The sequence below is a fragment of the Fringilla coelebs genome (genome assembly GCF_963513975.1).
Source record: "Fringilla coelebs genome assembly, chromosome: 2".
Taxonomy (NCBI): Eukaryota; Metazoa; Chordata; class Aves; order Passeriformes; family Fringillidae; genus Fringilla; species Fringilla coelebs.
In genome coordinates, this window is record NC_140029.1 from 11453139 (window position 1) to 11466972 (window position 13834).

Genomic DNA, 13834 nt, shown 5'->3' on the forward strand with positions numbered 1-13834 from the left:
GCAAGTGCAATATATGATAATGGGGTTTTTTGACACACATGAAGTGATGGTTTTTGTGCATGCATGCACACACTGTGATCCTTCATGCCAGGATAGCTTTTAACCTTCACTATGCACCCTTCTCCATCCTCAGCAAAGATGTGGCTTAGCATTATTTATTCATTTGTTCTTTATCAGCACCTTTTCTTCTCAAATAGAAGAAACTGGAAATCAGAGACTGTATCTTCCAACTTAAATTAGGTTTTTAACATTTTGGTTTAGCAGTATGGGCTATGTATAACTCAGGTTTTGCTTTCATGTCAATTGAATTTACTCACAGATTAGGAAGCCATAAATTTTGGCCAGCTGCAGAATGAAGGCAGCTCCTCTCACAAGTCATATCACACTATTGTAGGAGTGTTGCCATTATCTTCAATCAGGACAATATCAATCCTATCAGCTATTGCTCCCATTTGAACAGTTATTTGCCTAAAGTAATTTTATTATCTTTCAGCATGCCATATGCATGTCTTCCCCAGGGAGAAAGAGAGGCTTTTGTGCAAAGTCAGGAGCTGTAGCAGTATTCAAAGACGTGCCAGATAACAGGGAGCATCAAGCACTGATTGTGTGGTTGCTCCCAAGTTTGAGCAGCTGCTGGGGTATGGAACATTCTGCAGAAGTCACTGAGACTAAAAGGCTGTCTTCAAAAGGTTCATGGGACGAGAACAATAAATAAAAGTTTGCTAAATCCATCGGGCCAGTAATCTCATGAAATGAAGTTTTTCTTTTCATGCTGTATCAGCCCTTGATTGACAAAGTAGTTTCAGTCATCTTGAAACAGAGCATAATGCTCTTGAGATTTCCAGAGGTAAGAATATGGATGGAACAAACAAATAATGTGAATGGATCACATTGCAATGAAAGTGTCCTGACTGACATTGTCCTACTTGTTTCACCCTGCACAGCTAAAAAGGAAACCAGAGATGTGATGTATTTGGGGTATTTTTAGGATTAAGGATTATTTAGAGTGAACAGATTTATCACTATTGGTGTAAGTCTCAAAAAGGAGCAGAAGGACAGAGCAGAAAATATGAAAGAGACAAGATAGAGGATTAATACAATGGCTGCTGCATGTAGAATCCTTTTTGTACATTATTACCCTAGAATGTACCCCTGTAAAGAACATTTTTGTCTCACCTTTCACCATCTCCTGAGCCTTCTGTATCCCCCTTCCTCCATGCTTCAGTAGAGTCCTCCTCTTCCTCAGCATGCAAACTCCCTTAGGAAAACGAAGCTCTATAAAATTCAAATATATACATATTTTTACAGGATTATTCTGAGGTGTATGTCTTAGTATAAGCAGAATTGTCTCAGGAGATGCATATCACTCGTCATTTCTGATTGAGGAAAAGGCTTTTGGCTCTCTCACCTTACAACTCTGAGTTAGAATGAAAAAAATTCACACAGACTTCCCTGTATCTGTTCTTTCATGGTGTTACATATGCACAGTCTAAGCAATTCTTCAGCTCTTATTTATAAATATTATTGGATAAAATTGAGAAGTTTACTACATACTTATGAAAAATGTATTTTCACTGCATTTAGGGTAGCAACATGGGTTTGGGAGTGTGAATTGAAATTATAAAAGTGAATGAAGATGCTCAACAACAAATTAAGAAGACAAGAATGGGGAAATGGTGTAAAAAACAGGACTGAACATCAAAGTCTCTTGAATACTGATGGGATGATTGTTCCCAGAGGAATCAGAGGGCAAATGAGTGCAGGGAGCTGAAGGTGGTGAAATAAAAATCTTTGAAATGGTAATCAGCTAAAAGTAGTGCTGAATAAAGACAATACTGACTGAAGCCTGTGTTTCTTTTAGAAGAAACCTGCATTAAATATAGGTCCACACTATGAGAATTCTTACTTGCACTTATGAGCAACTATTCCCAAAACTCATGCTAGTAATGGCACAAGAAATTCACAAATCTGGAGGAAAGAAGCAATAAAACTAATATAAAGATCAATGAAAGTGAGGGAACATAACTGGAACTATAAAAGAATAATCTTCACTGATGATGCTGAACCAACACAGGATTATTGCACAGGCATTTGTTCTGGGGCAGATATAAAACATTCCTTGCGTGACATTCTACTTACAGCTCCCTAAGTCACCAGAGAACCATTTCCCTTGGGACAAAAACAGTGTATGTTACCTGACCTTTCAGAAACAAATGGTATTTTCAGTGCAGCGTGAATCTATTGGTTTTTATGAGTTTAATGAGCGGGGAGAAAAAGAGAAACGGGGTAAAAAAAGTCAAAAGAATCATAAAACCTTGTCAAGAGAGAGTATGGGTTTAACTTAGGGATGGATTATGAAATATTAATAAAGATCATTTTCAAATGAATTAAAAAGAATAACTTCTTTTAAATCTTTTGGAAATACTTTTAAAGAGAATAGAAAGGAGTCAGTTCTATTTCAAAAGTTTAAAAACTACACTGATGAGAAATAACAGGTTTTTAGCAGAGAAGCAAACAAATTAAAAAGGCCACAGGAAAACCCTTTTTTATGTCTTGAGAATTGCATGTTAAGGAGACATAACCATGTTATGCATTATGGTATTTTCTGTGCATGCCCCAAAATGAAGCGAAAATGCCTGAAAAACCACATGTATCAAACAGCCCTGTTAGGGTAGGAACAGTAGGTGGTTAGAGCCTAAAAGGAGTCATGTTTCAGCAACAACAGAATCATAATTAATGGTTTAGCCTTTTCCTAAATCCTTATGTTATTTAACATATGTCACTAGGAAAACACATAGCAGAAGTTTTTTCTTGTAAATAATGCTTATCATTATTATCATTATCATTAATTTATAATCCAAAACACTCCAAATGCATCGTGTTTTAGCACAATTTAACAAGATTTAATATCCCTGACAGAGCAGAAATTTTGATATTCATAGTGCAGAGAGAGAGGATTCCAGATCTGTCCCTCTTGTCTGATACCCTAAGACTTCTGTTCCTCAGTTTTAATTGCAATTGTTCACTCCACCCTTTGCTGTTGGCCACCATCATCCTTGCAGATTCCTTCAGGCTCATTCCTGCAGCTGATCCATGTGTGTCTGGTTGTAGGGCCCAGAGATAACCACAATGTACCACCTAAAAGCCATGTTGAGTAATCCTGAAAGACAGAAAAAATATTGCTTAAAAAAAGACAAAAAATGATGTGGAAACATTTGGAAGTGTATAGTAGGAAGGTACGCAGGTGCCTTGGTCTCTCTCAGAAGTCAGATTTGATCTCAGGAAGAATATGTGCCATGCTGAGCTCCTCACTAGACAGTTTTACTTACCACAGAACACATTCTCTCCTCAGTTGCAGGCACCCAGCTCCCACTGACTTTTAAAATGTCAAACTGCATCAAAGTTAGATTCATTTTAAGATCAATAACCTACCAGGGGTTCAGGGTAGCCTATACATTTTAGTTTCTCTTTTCCCCAGCTAACAATACAGAACTAAGGGTATATATAGTTTTAGCTTTCTGCTGAAGGCAGAAGAGAAATCCCTGGATCTATAGGTCTGCACAGTCAGAGCTCCAAGGAATTTGTTTCATGGGGATGTATAAAAGATACAGAAGAGCTTTAAAGTAGGAACGATAGGCTGGAAAAAGAGCTCTTGAGAACTTGTGGCTGAGGACTAAGGAGCAGACCAGTGGAGGTGACACTGCAGTGGGTGTCTGCTGCAGGCCACCCAACCCTGCAGTAACAGCATCCATGGGGGAACAGCCTGGTTATTTGCTGGAGAGACAATGCAGCAGGCTGCAAGCCATGCAGGGAGCTCATACCCTGCCATAAGTGATGGAGGAGCCAGGGCAGACAGAGGCTCTGCTGGAGCTCATACCCGCCTCAAGGAGAGGCTCATGGGGAGGGGAAGGTCAGAGGCACTCCTGGCTGCAGTGACCACGAGAGCACCAGCTGGGCTCCAGCAGAGCAGACCTGGTCCTCTTCAGGGATCTGCCTGGAAGAATCCCATGGGATAAACCCCTGCAAGTAAGAGAGGTCCAAGAAAGTTCATTAATGAGGAAGGGTCACTTTCTAAAAAGCTCAAAACAGGTCTGTCCCAAAGAGCAGGGAGTCCAGAAAGAGAGCCCAGAGTTCTGTGTGCAGGAACAAAGAGCTCCTTGCACAGCTCAAACACAGAAAGGCACTGCACAGAAAGAGGAAGCTTGGACAGGTAACCTTGGAGGAATGCAGAAGCACTGTCCCAGAGCACAGAGATGTGGTTAGGCAAGTCACAGCCCACCTGGACAGGAATATGCAAGGGGCTGTCAATGGGTATTTATTTATTTGAATTTGAAGTGGATGTAAATTATAAATTGAAAACTTTTAATTGGTGTAGAGCTGCTTTCTGGGGAAAATAGTTGCTAAATATCAATGTTTGTAAAATTAGTTTATTGGTATAATGTATAGCAAGGAATCTGGCAGAAAACAATGCTTGATATTGATTAAATTGCATACAAAAAGCAATATTAAGAAAGAATTCATGTGGTTGGACAGTGAAGAATTTGAAAGTTTCAGCAGCTTCTAGTACCTTTGAAAGGCTGAGCCCATTCTCAGCTCATACTGGTTTCATAAAACATTTTATACCCTAAGAAAGTTCATGGATAGGAATGAGGAGCACAGAGTGATGTGAACCTTGCAGAACCTCCACCAGCTTGTGATGGCTCCCATGGGAGTACTGGGGATACCAAATGAGAGGCCTCCCTGAGAAAATGTCTTTTATCCAAAACAAAACAGGTAACATTTTCTAAGAGGATTGTTTTCTAAAGATATTTGTTCTTGAGATTTCACATGGTTTACAACTGCTTTATTCTCTCCAAATTTGGGTGTTTTTGTTATTTAAACTTTAAGACCTATCTTTCTTTCCTCAGGCATTGAGATACACAAAGGCCAACGTGTACAGATTTAGGATTATAAAACAAAAGCCTAAGAAGTGATAGCTGCTTATTCACAGTAGACATATTAATTCAAGGAGATTATTCTCTTATTTACTGTTTTCTAAGGCTCTGTGCCCCAAACTTTAAGATGTTTCCTGAACTTATATTACATTTTATTCTCATTTCATCTGAAAGTATAAAAAAGCAGTCAAAGTACAATACAAGTGTTCTACTATTTCTTATGTTTTGGGTTTTTTTCCTGAAAGGGGAATTACATGAAGTCACTCAGATTTCAATCTGCTGAAATACACAGTCCCACCATGACCCAGAAATTTGAATTTAGTCTTTGTAAGAGCTGTAAATGCATGCAAATAGCATTGTACTTATCTATTTTTTCTTTAATGTGGAAAATAAGCCCATTTTTACGCTCTCAAAATATTTCAGAACGCTGAACTTTTCACCAGAAAACTAATTGTCCTTAGCCGTTTTTTCAACTCGGTAAATGTCAAGACTTAAACCTGAACTTCAGCAGCTGGGAACAATGGCTATCAATTGCCTTTCCCCCCTGCTGTTCCTCATTAACAGCACAAAGTGTGCTTATTTAAATCCATCCTTATCTCCTAATGGACGAGGAGCAGTGAGTGACTGAGTTCAGCAGCTATTAGAGGTACAGCAGATCAGATCTTCCTGTTTATTGATTTGTGAAGAACAGCCTCGCACTGCTTTGACAGCTCTGACTCAGAGAGAGCAAAGAAAGAAGCTTTTCAGCTCTTGGGAGGAGAATTGCTGGGCAACATTAAAGAGGGTCTTGTAGGAGCCGGGTTCCTTTGATGTGCAGGCAAATTGGCTGTGCTTGGTTGGAGTCAAGGTCAGGAGGCTGTGGAAATGCTGTGAATGTGGTGGAGAAATTAAAGGAGTGTTATTTTAATAAGCATTGTGTGGATGCATGCTGATTGATGCAGGAAATTGCCCTTCTCTTTTTGTGAGAACAGCTTTTGGTGAAGCAAATTTTGACCAAAAAAAAAAGGAAAAAGGAGATTGTGTGTCCTTTTGCTGCTGCACTAAATATAGCTCTTTAGATGAGAATCTTCTATTCTTTCTCTCTTTTCTTGCTATTTTTCTCAGAATCCCAGCCATTCAACAGTTGTCTTAACTCTTTACATTTAGCACTTTTCTAAACTAGTGATCTCACTTCTACTGCTTCATGTTAATAGGTAAAAATTGCCACTTGCACACTTTCATGTAATTTTAAAATAAATTCCTCGCCAGGTTCACTGAATGTGAATTCCCTGAGAGTGCTGAGCACAGAGAGGCACCCAAGCAGTCACCTTGGCTCATGCAGCCCCTCATTGCAGGGTACTTCAGCCCAGCCAGAGCCCAGATAAGCACCCTGGGGGAAAGTTCCTCCACTGAACTTGTTCAGTTGCAAATCAAAGCCACGGGCAAGGCTGTGGCAGGGTTATACCAAGGCTCCAATGTCTCTGTAGTGTTGGTGGATCAACAGGGACAAGACTGATGGACTGACAGAGACCATTCCTACAGCTCTCCTTGTTTGCAGGCACAACTTCAATACCATGATGGGTGTGCCTCCTTCCTCCAGCACATCTTGGAGCAGTTCAGCAACTCCAGCACTCCTGGACAGTTGCTGTTGGGTACTTTTTGAGAGCATGGAAAATAGTGAGAATTAAACAGCTCATATTTCCTTCTTGATCTAGGCCTGCTTTGAAGCGTGGACATAAACACAAAGGAACACTTTATGTATCATAAATACATTCTCAGTTAAACCTCAAAAAATAAAAATAAAACAAGGCAAATCCTACCCCACCACCCCCCTCCACGGGAATGTAGTAGTAGACCCAAGTTAAATCCATCAAATCCTTCTGACTGCAGTGGAGCTCCTATAAAAATGTTGTCAAGGTTGAACCCCACATTAGGTAAAGCATTTGGAACCATTGCTAACAACTGCATGGCAGAGCTTTGCTTTTGTTATTGTCTTAATTTGTTTTTCTGAACTTGATTATGGATTCAGTTCACAGGGCTGAATCCACGGGATGGGAAACAGAACTTGTTTCATCAAATGTTTTCAAAGTCTTTAAAGGAGAAAGACTTTAATTTTTTTTTTCTTGCCAATTTTTTTAGCAGAAGCTGTTTCTGTACCATGTCAATACCACTTAAAATCAGTACAGGATCTTTAATATTACCACCTTCAATCTTGAGTAGTTACTGCACTGCTGTGGTTCTTTCATTTGTTACGATTGAAAGAACACCAACATTATATAAAACATTGGATTAAATAAATAATGGAAATGCATGTCTTTTCAAGCATGCATCCCCAGTGAAGAAAAGCAACAGCTCAAGAATCCAAATTACAGAAAGTTCTGATGTTTGTTTTTAAGTAAAAATTAGATATAAAAATACTTTTATATTAGTTCTGTTTAAATCAAGTTCTCATATCATGATAAAGCAATAGCTGACTTTTTAGAAATCCATTTATTTATTTGTAACAGTTCTTATGGAGGAATACTGTGGAGTTTTACCTAAAAGGTACCCAAATGAAATCCACAGTCCCATCCCATGGAGATTGGACCAGATGACCACTCTGGTCCCTTCCAGCTTTACCCATTCTGTGATCTTGCATGTTAGATTCTGGTAATAGTACCTTTAAAGTAGTATTTTTTTCATGGCTAAGCCAACACTACTGAAATCAGAAGAGAATGTTTTCCTTCATTAACACTACTTTTTTTTTTTTTTCTTTCCTTTAAAGCAAGGAAAATGAATGTTTGAATGGGCTTGAAAATTTTGCAGTTTTCTTCCCACACCACAATGCTCCAGTTGTTCAAAACGTTTTACATTCTACATACAGCATTCTAACTGCTCTTGGTTCAGAGCATAGCATACAAAAATACAAGAGATACTGTTTGTGCTCATTTTGGAGGAGCCTATTTCACTTGATTTGAAGGAAAAGCAAGAACAAGAAAAAAATCTAAAATTTGGGAATTACCTATGGCTTGTTTATAAAAAATAAGAAACACTTTTACATGCCAGTGAGAATTTAAGAATCATGAAACATTTATGAAGACTTATATGGATGGAATCTCCTTCTTCAGATTGTTGATGTATAAGTCACTAAGTCAAATCCAAATCTGATTTTATTGTATCAGAGACACATACTTCTGTAAGTTTAAGCAAGGATTTCAGTGGGTATTTTTTGTACACCATTATCTGAGTTATTGTGGGTTCAAATTCTGTTATTTTACCATTTATGTGTTAGTTTTGATAAAATTCATAGAAACTGACAGCAATAATCTTCCTTGCTCTACCACCAAAAGTGAGTTCATTTTTTCTGTCTTTTACCTAAAAGGTAGTATGCCAGTACATCAGCAAGTGATATTCCCTGGGAGCCAAGTGGAATAATGTTTTGTACTCTCAGGTGATATTTCCTGAAGAATTCTCAAGATTTCTCAGTGTTTTCTTTTTCTCTGTATTGACAAAATCTACCTCTAGAAAGAGGTATTTCCTGGCTCACATCCAAAGTTGTTCAGTTGGAAAGTTGACCCTGAAGTGTGTAACTTATTTTATTTTGCTGTTGTACAATATACGGCCAAAAATCTTCAGGTTAATAATTTTGTGCGGTTTTAAGGTTGAAGTGATTGGGTTTTCAGTTTTAGCACACTTACAGAAGTTGTACAGGCTGTGTGCATGTGTACTAAAGGGTTCCCATGCTCTTTGCTGACCACTATTTGGCTGTTGAATTTTCCTATATGAAACACTGCTCCCCACTGTGTGCTTGTAAAGTTCTCATTCTCTTTAGAGATTCTTCATGCCAGCAAAAACTTTTTCCATCCTGGTTGACTTAATGAAAATATGTTCTAATATAAAGGAAGAGCCATATATTTCTTTATTAACCAATATTTCCTAATGACAAAATAAGTATGTTATGAGGTAATTTTAAGACAATTCTAAAGAGTGTATGCATTTTCATTACATTTTTCCAGTGGTTTTATTTGCATGTGTTTAGGTATGTTTAAGATTATCTTTCTAGTCTTCATTGAAAGGTCATTTCTTGGTTAAAAATAATAGCACTTCAGTTAATTATTCTGTACTTAAGCTAATTCTACTGATGACCAGAAGCAGCCCTTTCATGGTTTTCTGTGCACTTACAGACTTCCCCAGCTTGTATCTGTGCAGTGAATTGGGTGTGAACTCAAGCTCAAACTCAATCCCTGGTATGAAGCATTGCTTAACAGAAACATCTGTCCCTGCAATTCAGTGGGAAGCCAGGAAAGATGACATAGAAATGAAGGGAGCTGCAGGAAAAGCACCTGGAAAATGGTTTGAGGAAAGAAAGCAAATGGCAATTTTTTCTTATAGTGTTAGTTTTAAAATTGTAAGCAAATAAATCATGGCTTGGCAGTAAATTGCTATTGCTTAGTTAAAGAAGATTTTGGGATCTAGGGGTTATCTGGCAAACACAGACAGTCATATCAAATAGCTCATTAATTCTACCATTTCAAATTTTTCCCTTCCAACTGTATCATGCCCAGTTACTATACCATAGTTCCCTCCTACCACCAACAAAGAACTTCCCTGGAAATTTAAAAATGTGGATTGCATTTTACTTGTGCAACCTATTCATTTCCTTGTTATGTATATCACAATTTACTTGTGCATCTACTCATTTCCTTGTTATGTATATCACAATTTACTTATGCAACCTATTTGTTTCCCTGTTATGTATATCACAATTAGGCAAATTAAAATACACTTACCTTTTGCTTTGCCAGTGTTGATGGAAAATTTTTTTTTTACAGACAATATTTAAGTGAAACTGATTCCTCTCAGTTGGTTTGTTTATTACATTTCAAAATTATTCTATCATTACTTTCAAGTTTGTTTTTTTTTCTTGTTTTATCTAATCCCATTAATCCCATTCTTAGGTCTAACCTAATGACATCTTTCTATCATACAGGCTATAAAGAGACTGGTAGATGTCACTCATACACCAGGGAATCTTATTGTAACCACCCCCTTTTGGCCACTTGCTTAATACTCCACTGATGTTTTCAAGGGTAAAGATAAAATCAGTCTATAGTGGTTTTGCTTTGTTAATTTGAGATTTCACTAATTTTGAGATTTCCTAACTAATGTTGTTTTTTCCTGTTGGGAGATAGAATTAGGAGAAAGGTAAAGTAGGTTCAAAACTTTAAAAGGGCATAAAGAAAATTTTATTAGAAGTAATAAAAAGAAGTAGCTAAAAAGAAAAAAGGTAGTAAGAATCAAAATAAACTTTTCAGAATACTTTTTCTCCCCACACTTTTTTTTTCATTGATAATGTAAAGAAACAAACCCTAAAATTTTTTGTTAGTTTATTACCTCTAAAGTAGTTTTGATTTAGTTGACTTAGGGATAGAAGTCCCTCTTGTTAAGGTTATGGAGATTTCTCCATAAGAGGAAAAAAACAGGTTTTTTGTGGGTCTTAATTTTGTCAAGAATAACAGCTGCCTGGGGAACTCTGTTATCATGAAGCGTCTTCTATCTTTTTAAAGTTTTCCTATAGTTTGTTGATGGTTATGTTAACTTCTGGGGTACTGTTTTAAAGATGAGTTGTTTAAAGGTAAAAGTTCTTATTGTCTATCTATCACATTTGTCATAGTTTAACATAGAAGAGTTCAAGGAAGCGAGACAAAAACTTTTTATTTAACTAACAGTCTATGAAACCACTGAAAAACTGGACCTAAACTAAGTCCTAAACTATTGTCTCTGTTTCCATGCAGTACACCAACCCAACAAAACTTTAGGAACACGTTCTTCCAAGGTCTGTTCTGAGGAAAGGGTTGAGGTTTGAGTGATTAAAAGAACAGTGAAATGTTTGTACCAGCTGCTCTCTTTTGGTCAACCTCATTTCAGCACTTGGTTGAAATATGGTTATCCTGTCCACATTAAATGTGATTACTTTTCACATGCTGATTTATAATACTGTACTTTGAAAAGTACTTTAGAAGTCGTTTAGAAAAAGTATTAACAGATGGATATTCTGACTTCAATATTGACAAGTAGCAGTCATATTATTTTCAGGTACATAATGTCAGGCCAATTTTCTATACCTTTTTTTTTTTTAACCTTCCTTTTTTCCAGCGACACATTTAATCTCATCTGAAGACTCTGAAGGATAACATTTGTTGCAGGAAACTGCTTAATTTTAAACTGAATGTTCACTAATAAAAAAATGACTTGACTATAATTGCTCTTTGTTATTTGTCTAGAAAAGAGTAATTTTGTTTCTCCTCTCTCAACAGGTGGCTGTTGATGAGCGCATCAAGCAACTGCATGAAGCTCACAGGGATTTTGGCCCTACTTCCCAGCATTTTCTTACCAGTGAGTGATTTCTTATTTCTCATTCTCCTTGTGCAGTTTGCATACACATTTAATTGATAATTTTGTAGCCATGTGCTAGTTGTTGTTATGAGTTTCTTTTTTAGTCTGTATTGCAATTGTTTTCTTTTATTTTCTCTTCTCTGGGTGCAGAGGAGTGTTAAATAAGTTCCTATTGTCCAGGTCCAGAGTAAAAGGAAAACATCTGCCATTATCAAGTCTCTCTGACTTTCTGTCTCTTCAAGGCTCATCTTCTTTGGGGGTTCCCTTTAGGACTAGCAAATAAAAATTATGCTAAAAAGAGTTTATAATGATTTTAACCCAGAAAGGAATAAAACCCCCCAAAAAAACCCAAAACCAAATTTGGTTTATCTGTTTAAAGAAATGTTCAGCTCCAAAAAGGGACAAAACAAGACAAGCAATAAAAAAATTTTGCAGGATTTGATCACTTAGCAGAGCAGTGAGAGTATAAAACATGGGGTGGGAAAGTTGGCAGAAGAATGGCAGCTAAGGAAACTTTATACAACTCTGCATAAAATATAATTGCCAGCAAAATTCCCCCTTCACCTCCACACGCATTCTTTTATCACGGATGTTTTGAAGTACACTGAAAGACAACTTGAAACACCTTCAAAGCTCCAAGGCAGTGACTAAAGTGAAGCTTCTTAAAGGCCATGTCTTTTCCATTGTACTTCAATTAAGGAAAGTAAACAGTAGAGCTTTATTTAAGAGATTATATCAGCAGAACAGAACACAGTCACAGGATAATGGTCTCCTACATGCAGAGGGACAAGCTATCCAGACATTGGAAATAGATGTTGCTATTATTGCACAGCTACGTTCACAGTGGGATAGAGGACAAACTTCTCTTCAGCTGATACTGCCTTGTAATTTTAATAGGTTAACCATTTTCCCACTCAAGACCTTAATGGGAAACTGAAAATTCTCAGCAGGATGTCCTGCAAAATCAAAACCAAGGTTGATGTTGTGCCATATACGACTAATGCAGGCTGATTCAGCCCTGAACCTTCTTTTGTCAAATGATGAAGATTTGAGTCCTATGAAGAAATAAGCCAAATTTTCATTATTTCTGTTTCAAACCCACTTTTCTTTAACAACTCTTGGTTGCTGGGACTACTTTATCAGCTCATAAATAGCTGCAAATCAAACCTGCCAAGACTGAATGTGCAAGAGCTATGAATATGTGACATAAACACAATGTTTAAGCAGATACCTGTTTTTCCTTGTGACCTATGGTGTATTCTTGGTGTAAGAATAAATTTGTAGGGTAAATTAAGCAAGCCTGGAAGAGAATTGAGTGACCTGCACTGCATCACATTGATCAAATTCTCTTTGTGCTGGTGCTGAGTGCAGTCAGACAATTTTCCTAGACCCTTTCTGCCTTACTATTGCTAAACTAAATCAATCTAAAAGATGATCAGTGTATGATAGTCACCTCTTTTAGCCCACCCACTGCCAGTGAGACATTATTCTTCTTTGTAGCTAATTAGAGCCAGCAAATTGTGGACATCATTCTGGACACTCCATGCTATTTGAGGATCACTGTAGGAAAAGGAGTCAAGTGAAAATGGGTTGATTTTGGAAATAGTCCAACTATCACTTAGAAAAATGGACATTTATATTTGCTTATTCGTTCTCTCTCTCTTAGACGTGTGTGCAAATACAGAATCTTACCCTTGCATACAAAAGTTAGGTATTTGAAGCTCTGAAAACATCTGCAGAATCCTTCCCAAGTCTAAAACTGCAGTCACTGAAAACTGACAGTACATACATCAGTCCCATCTTTCATAAGCATCAAATTCCAAAAACATCCACTATCATGTACTATCACTATGCCTAGGGAAAATACCATGCTTTGAAATGCTTTTTATGCTTTTTTACTACCTCTGCTGCATCCCTGCATGGATGGAAGCACATCTATGGGAGAGAGAGCACTGCAGGAGAGGGTGACACAGTCCTTGCCATCCAGCACTGGTGGTTTTTCTGCAGCTGTACTTTTGGAGGTGAATAAGTCAGACATAAAGGTTGCCAGACACGATCAGGCAGGTCAAATGAAGGTAAATTTAATGGCTTGTAAATTAGGTTTCTGTACGTGGTAGACAGAGTCCAAGTTGATCAGTCTGTGGCAACAGCAGTGAAAAGATTAATCATAGCAATTTTTATGGTTTAATTTTATAAGCTCAAAACTCAGAAAGCATTTTTATCCAAGGAGCTGAGATACACATAAGATCAGTGCAAACTATAATCAGTAAGGAAAATAAGCAATCTATTGCTTATTGAATATCTAGTTTATTTTCCAGTAATAATCAGTTCATCCTCCCTACTGAGCATCAACTTTCCCTCTTCCATAGATGCTTGCCCATCTTAAGGTACAAGTAATAATATCTGTTTGTATTCTTACATGAAAAATTATCCTTTTATAGTTGATATACCTTTAAGTAGCTCTGCAAAGAGGCTGGTACTGCAGTCAAGGTCACATAAAATCAGTGACTGAATTACATTTCTCTCCTATCAGAAAGAAATAAATA

General features: G+C 37.3%; 1 protein-coding gene across 6 annotated transcripts in view; it reads left to right on the forward strand.

Moving 5' to 3' along the window:
- DMD (dystrophin) overlaps positions 1–13834 on the forward strand; it is a 972793-nt gene that overhangs the window by 832394 nt on the left and 126565 nt on the right. For all 6 annotated transcript variants that reach the window (XM_084201221.1, XM_084201219.1, XM_084201223.1 and 3 more), the window contains one exon: positions 11210–11288. In XM_084201221.1, the coding sequence (XP_084057347.1) occupies positions 11210–11288 (79 nt within the window). The remainder of the gene's footprint in view (positions 1–11209; positions 11289–13834) is intronic.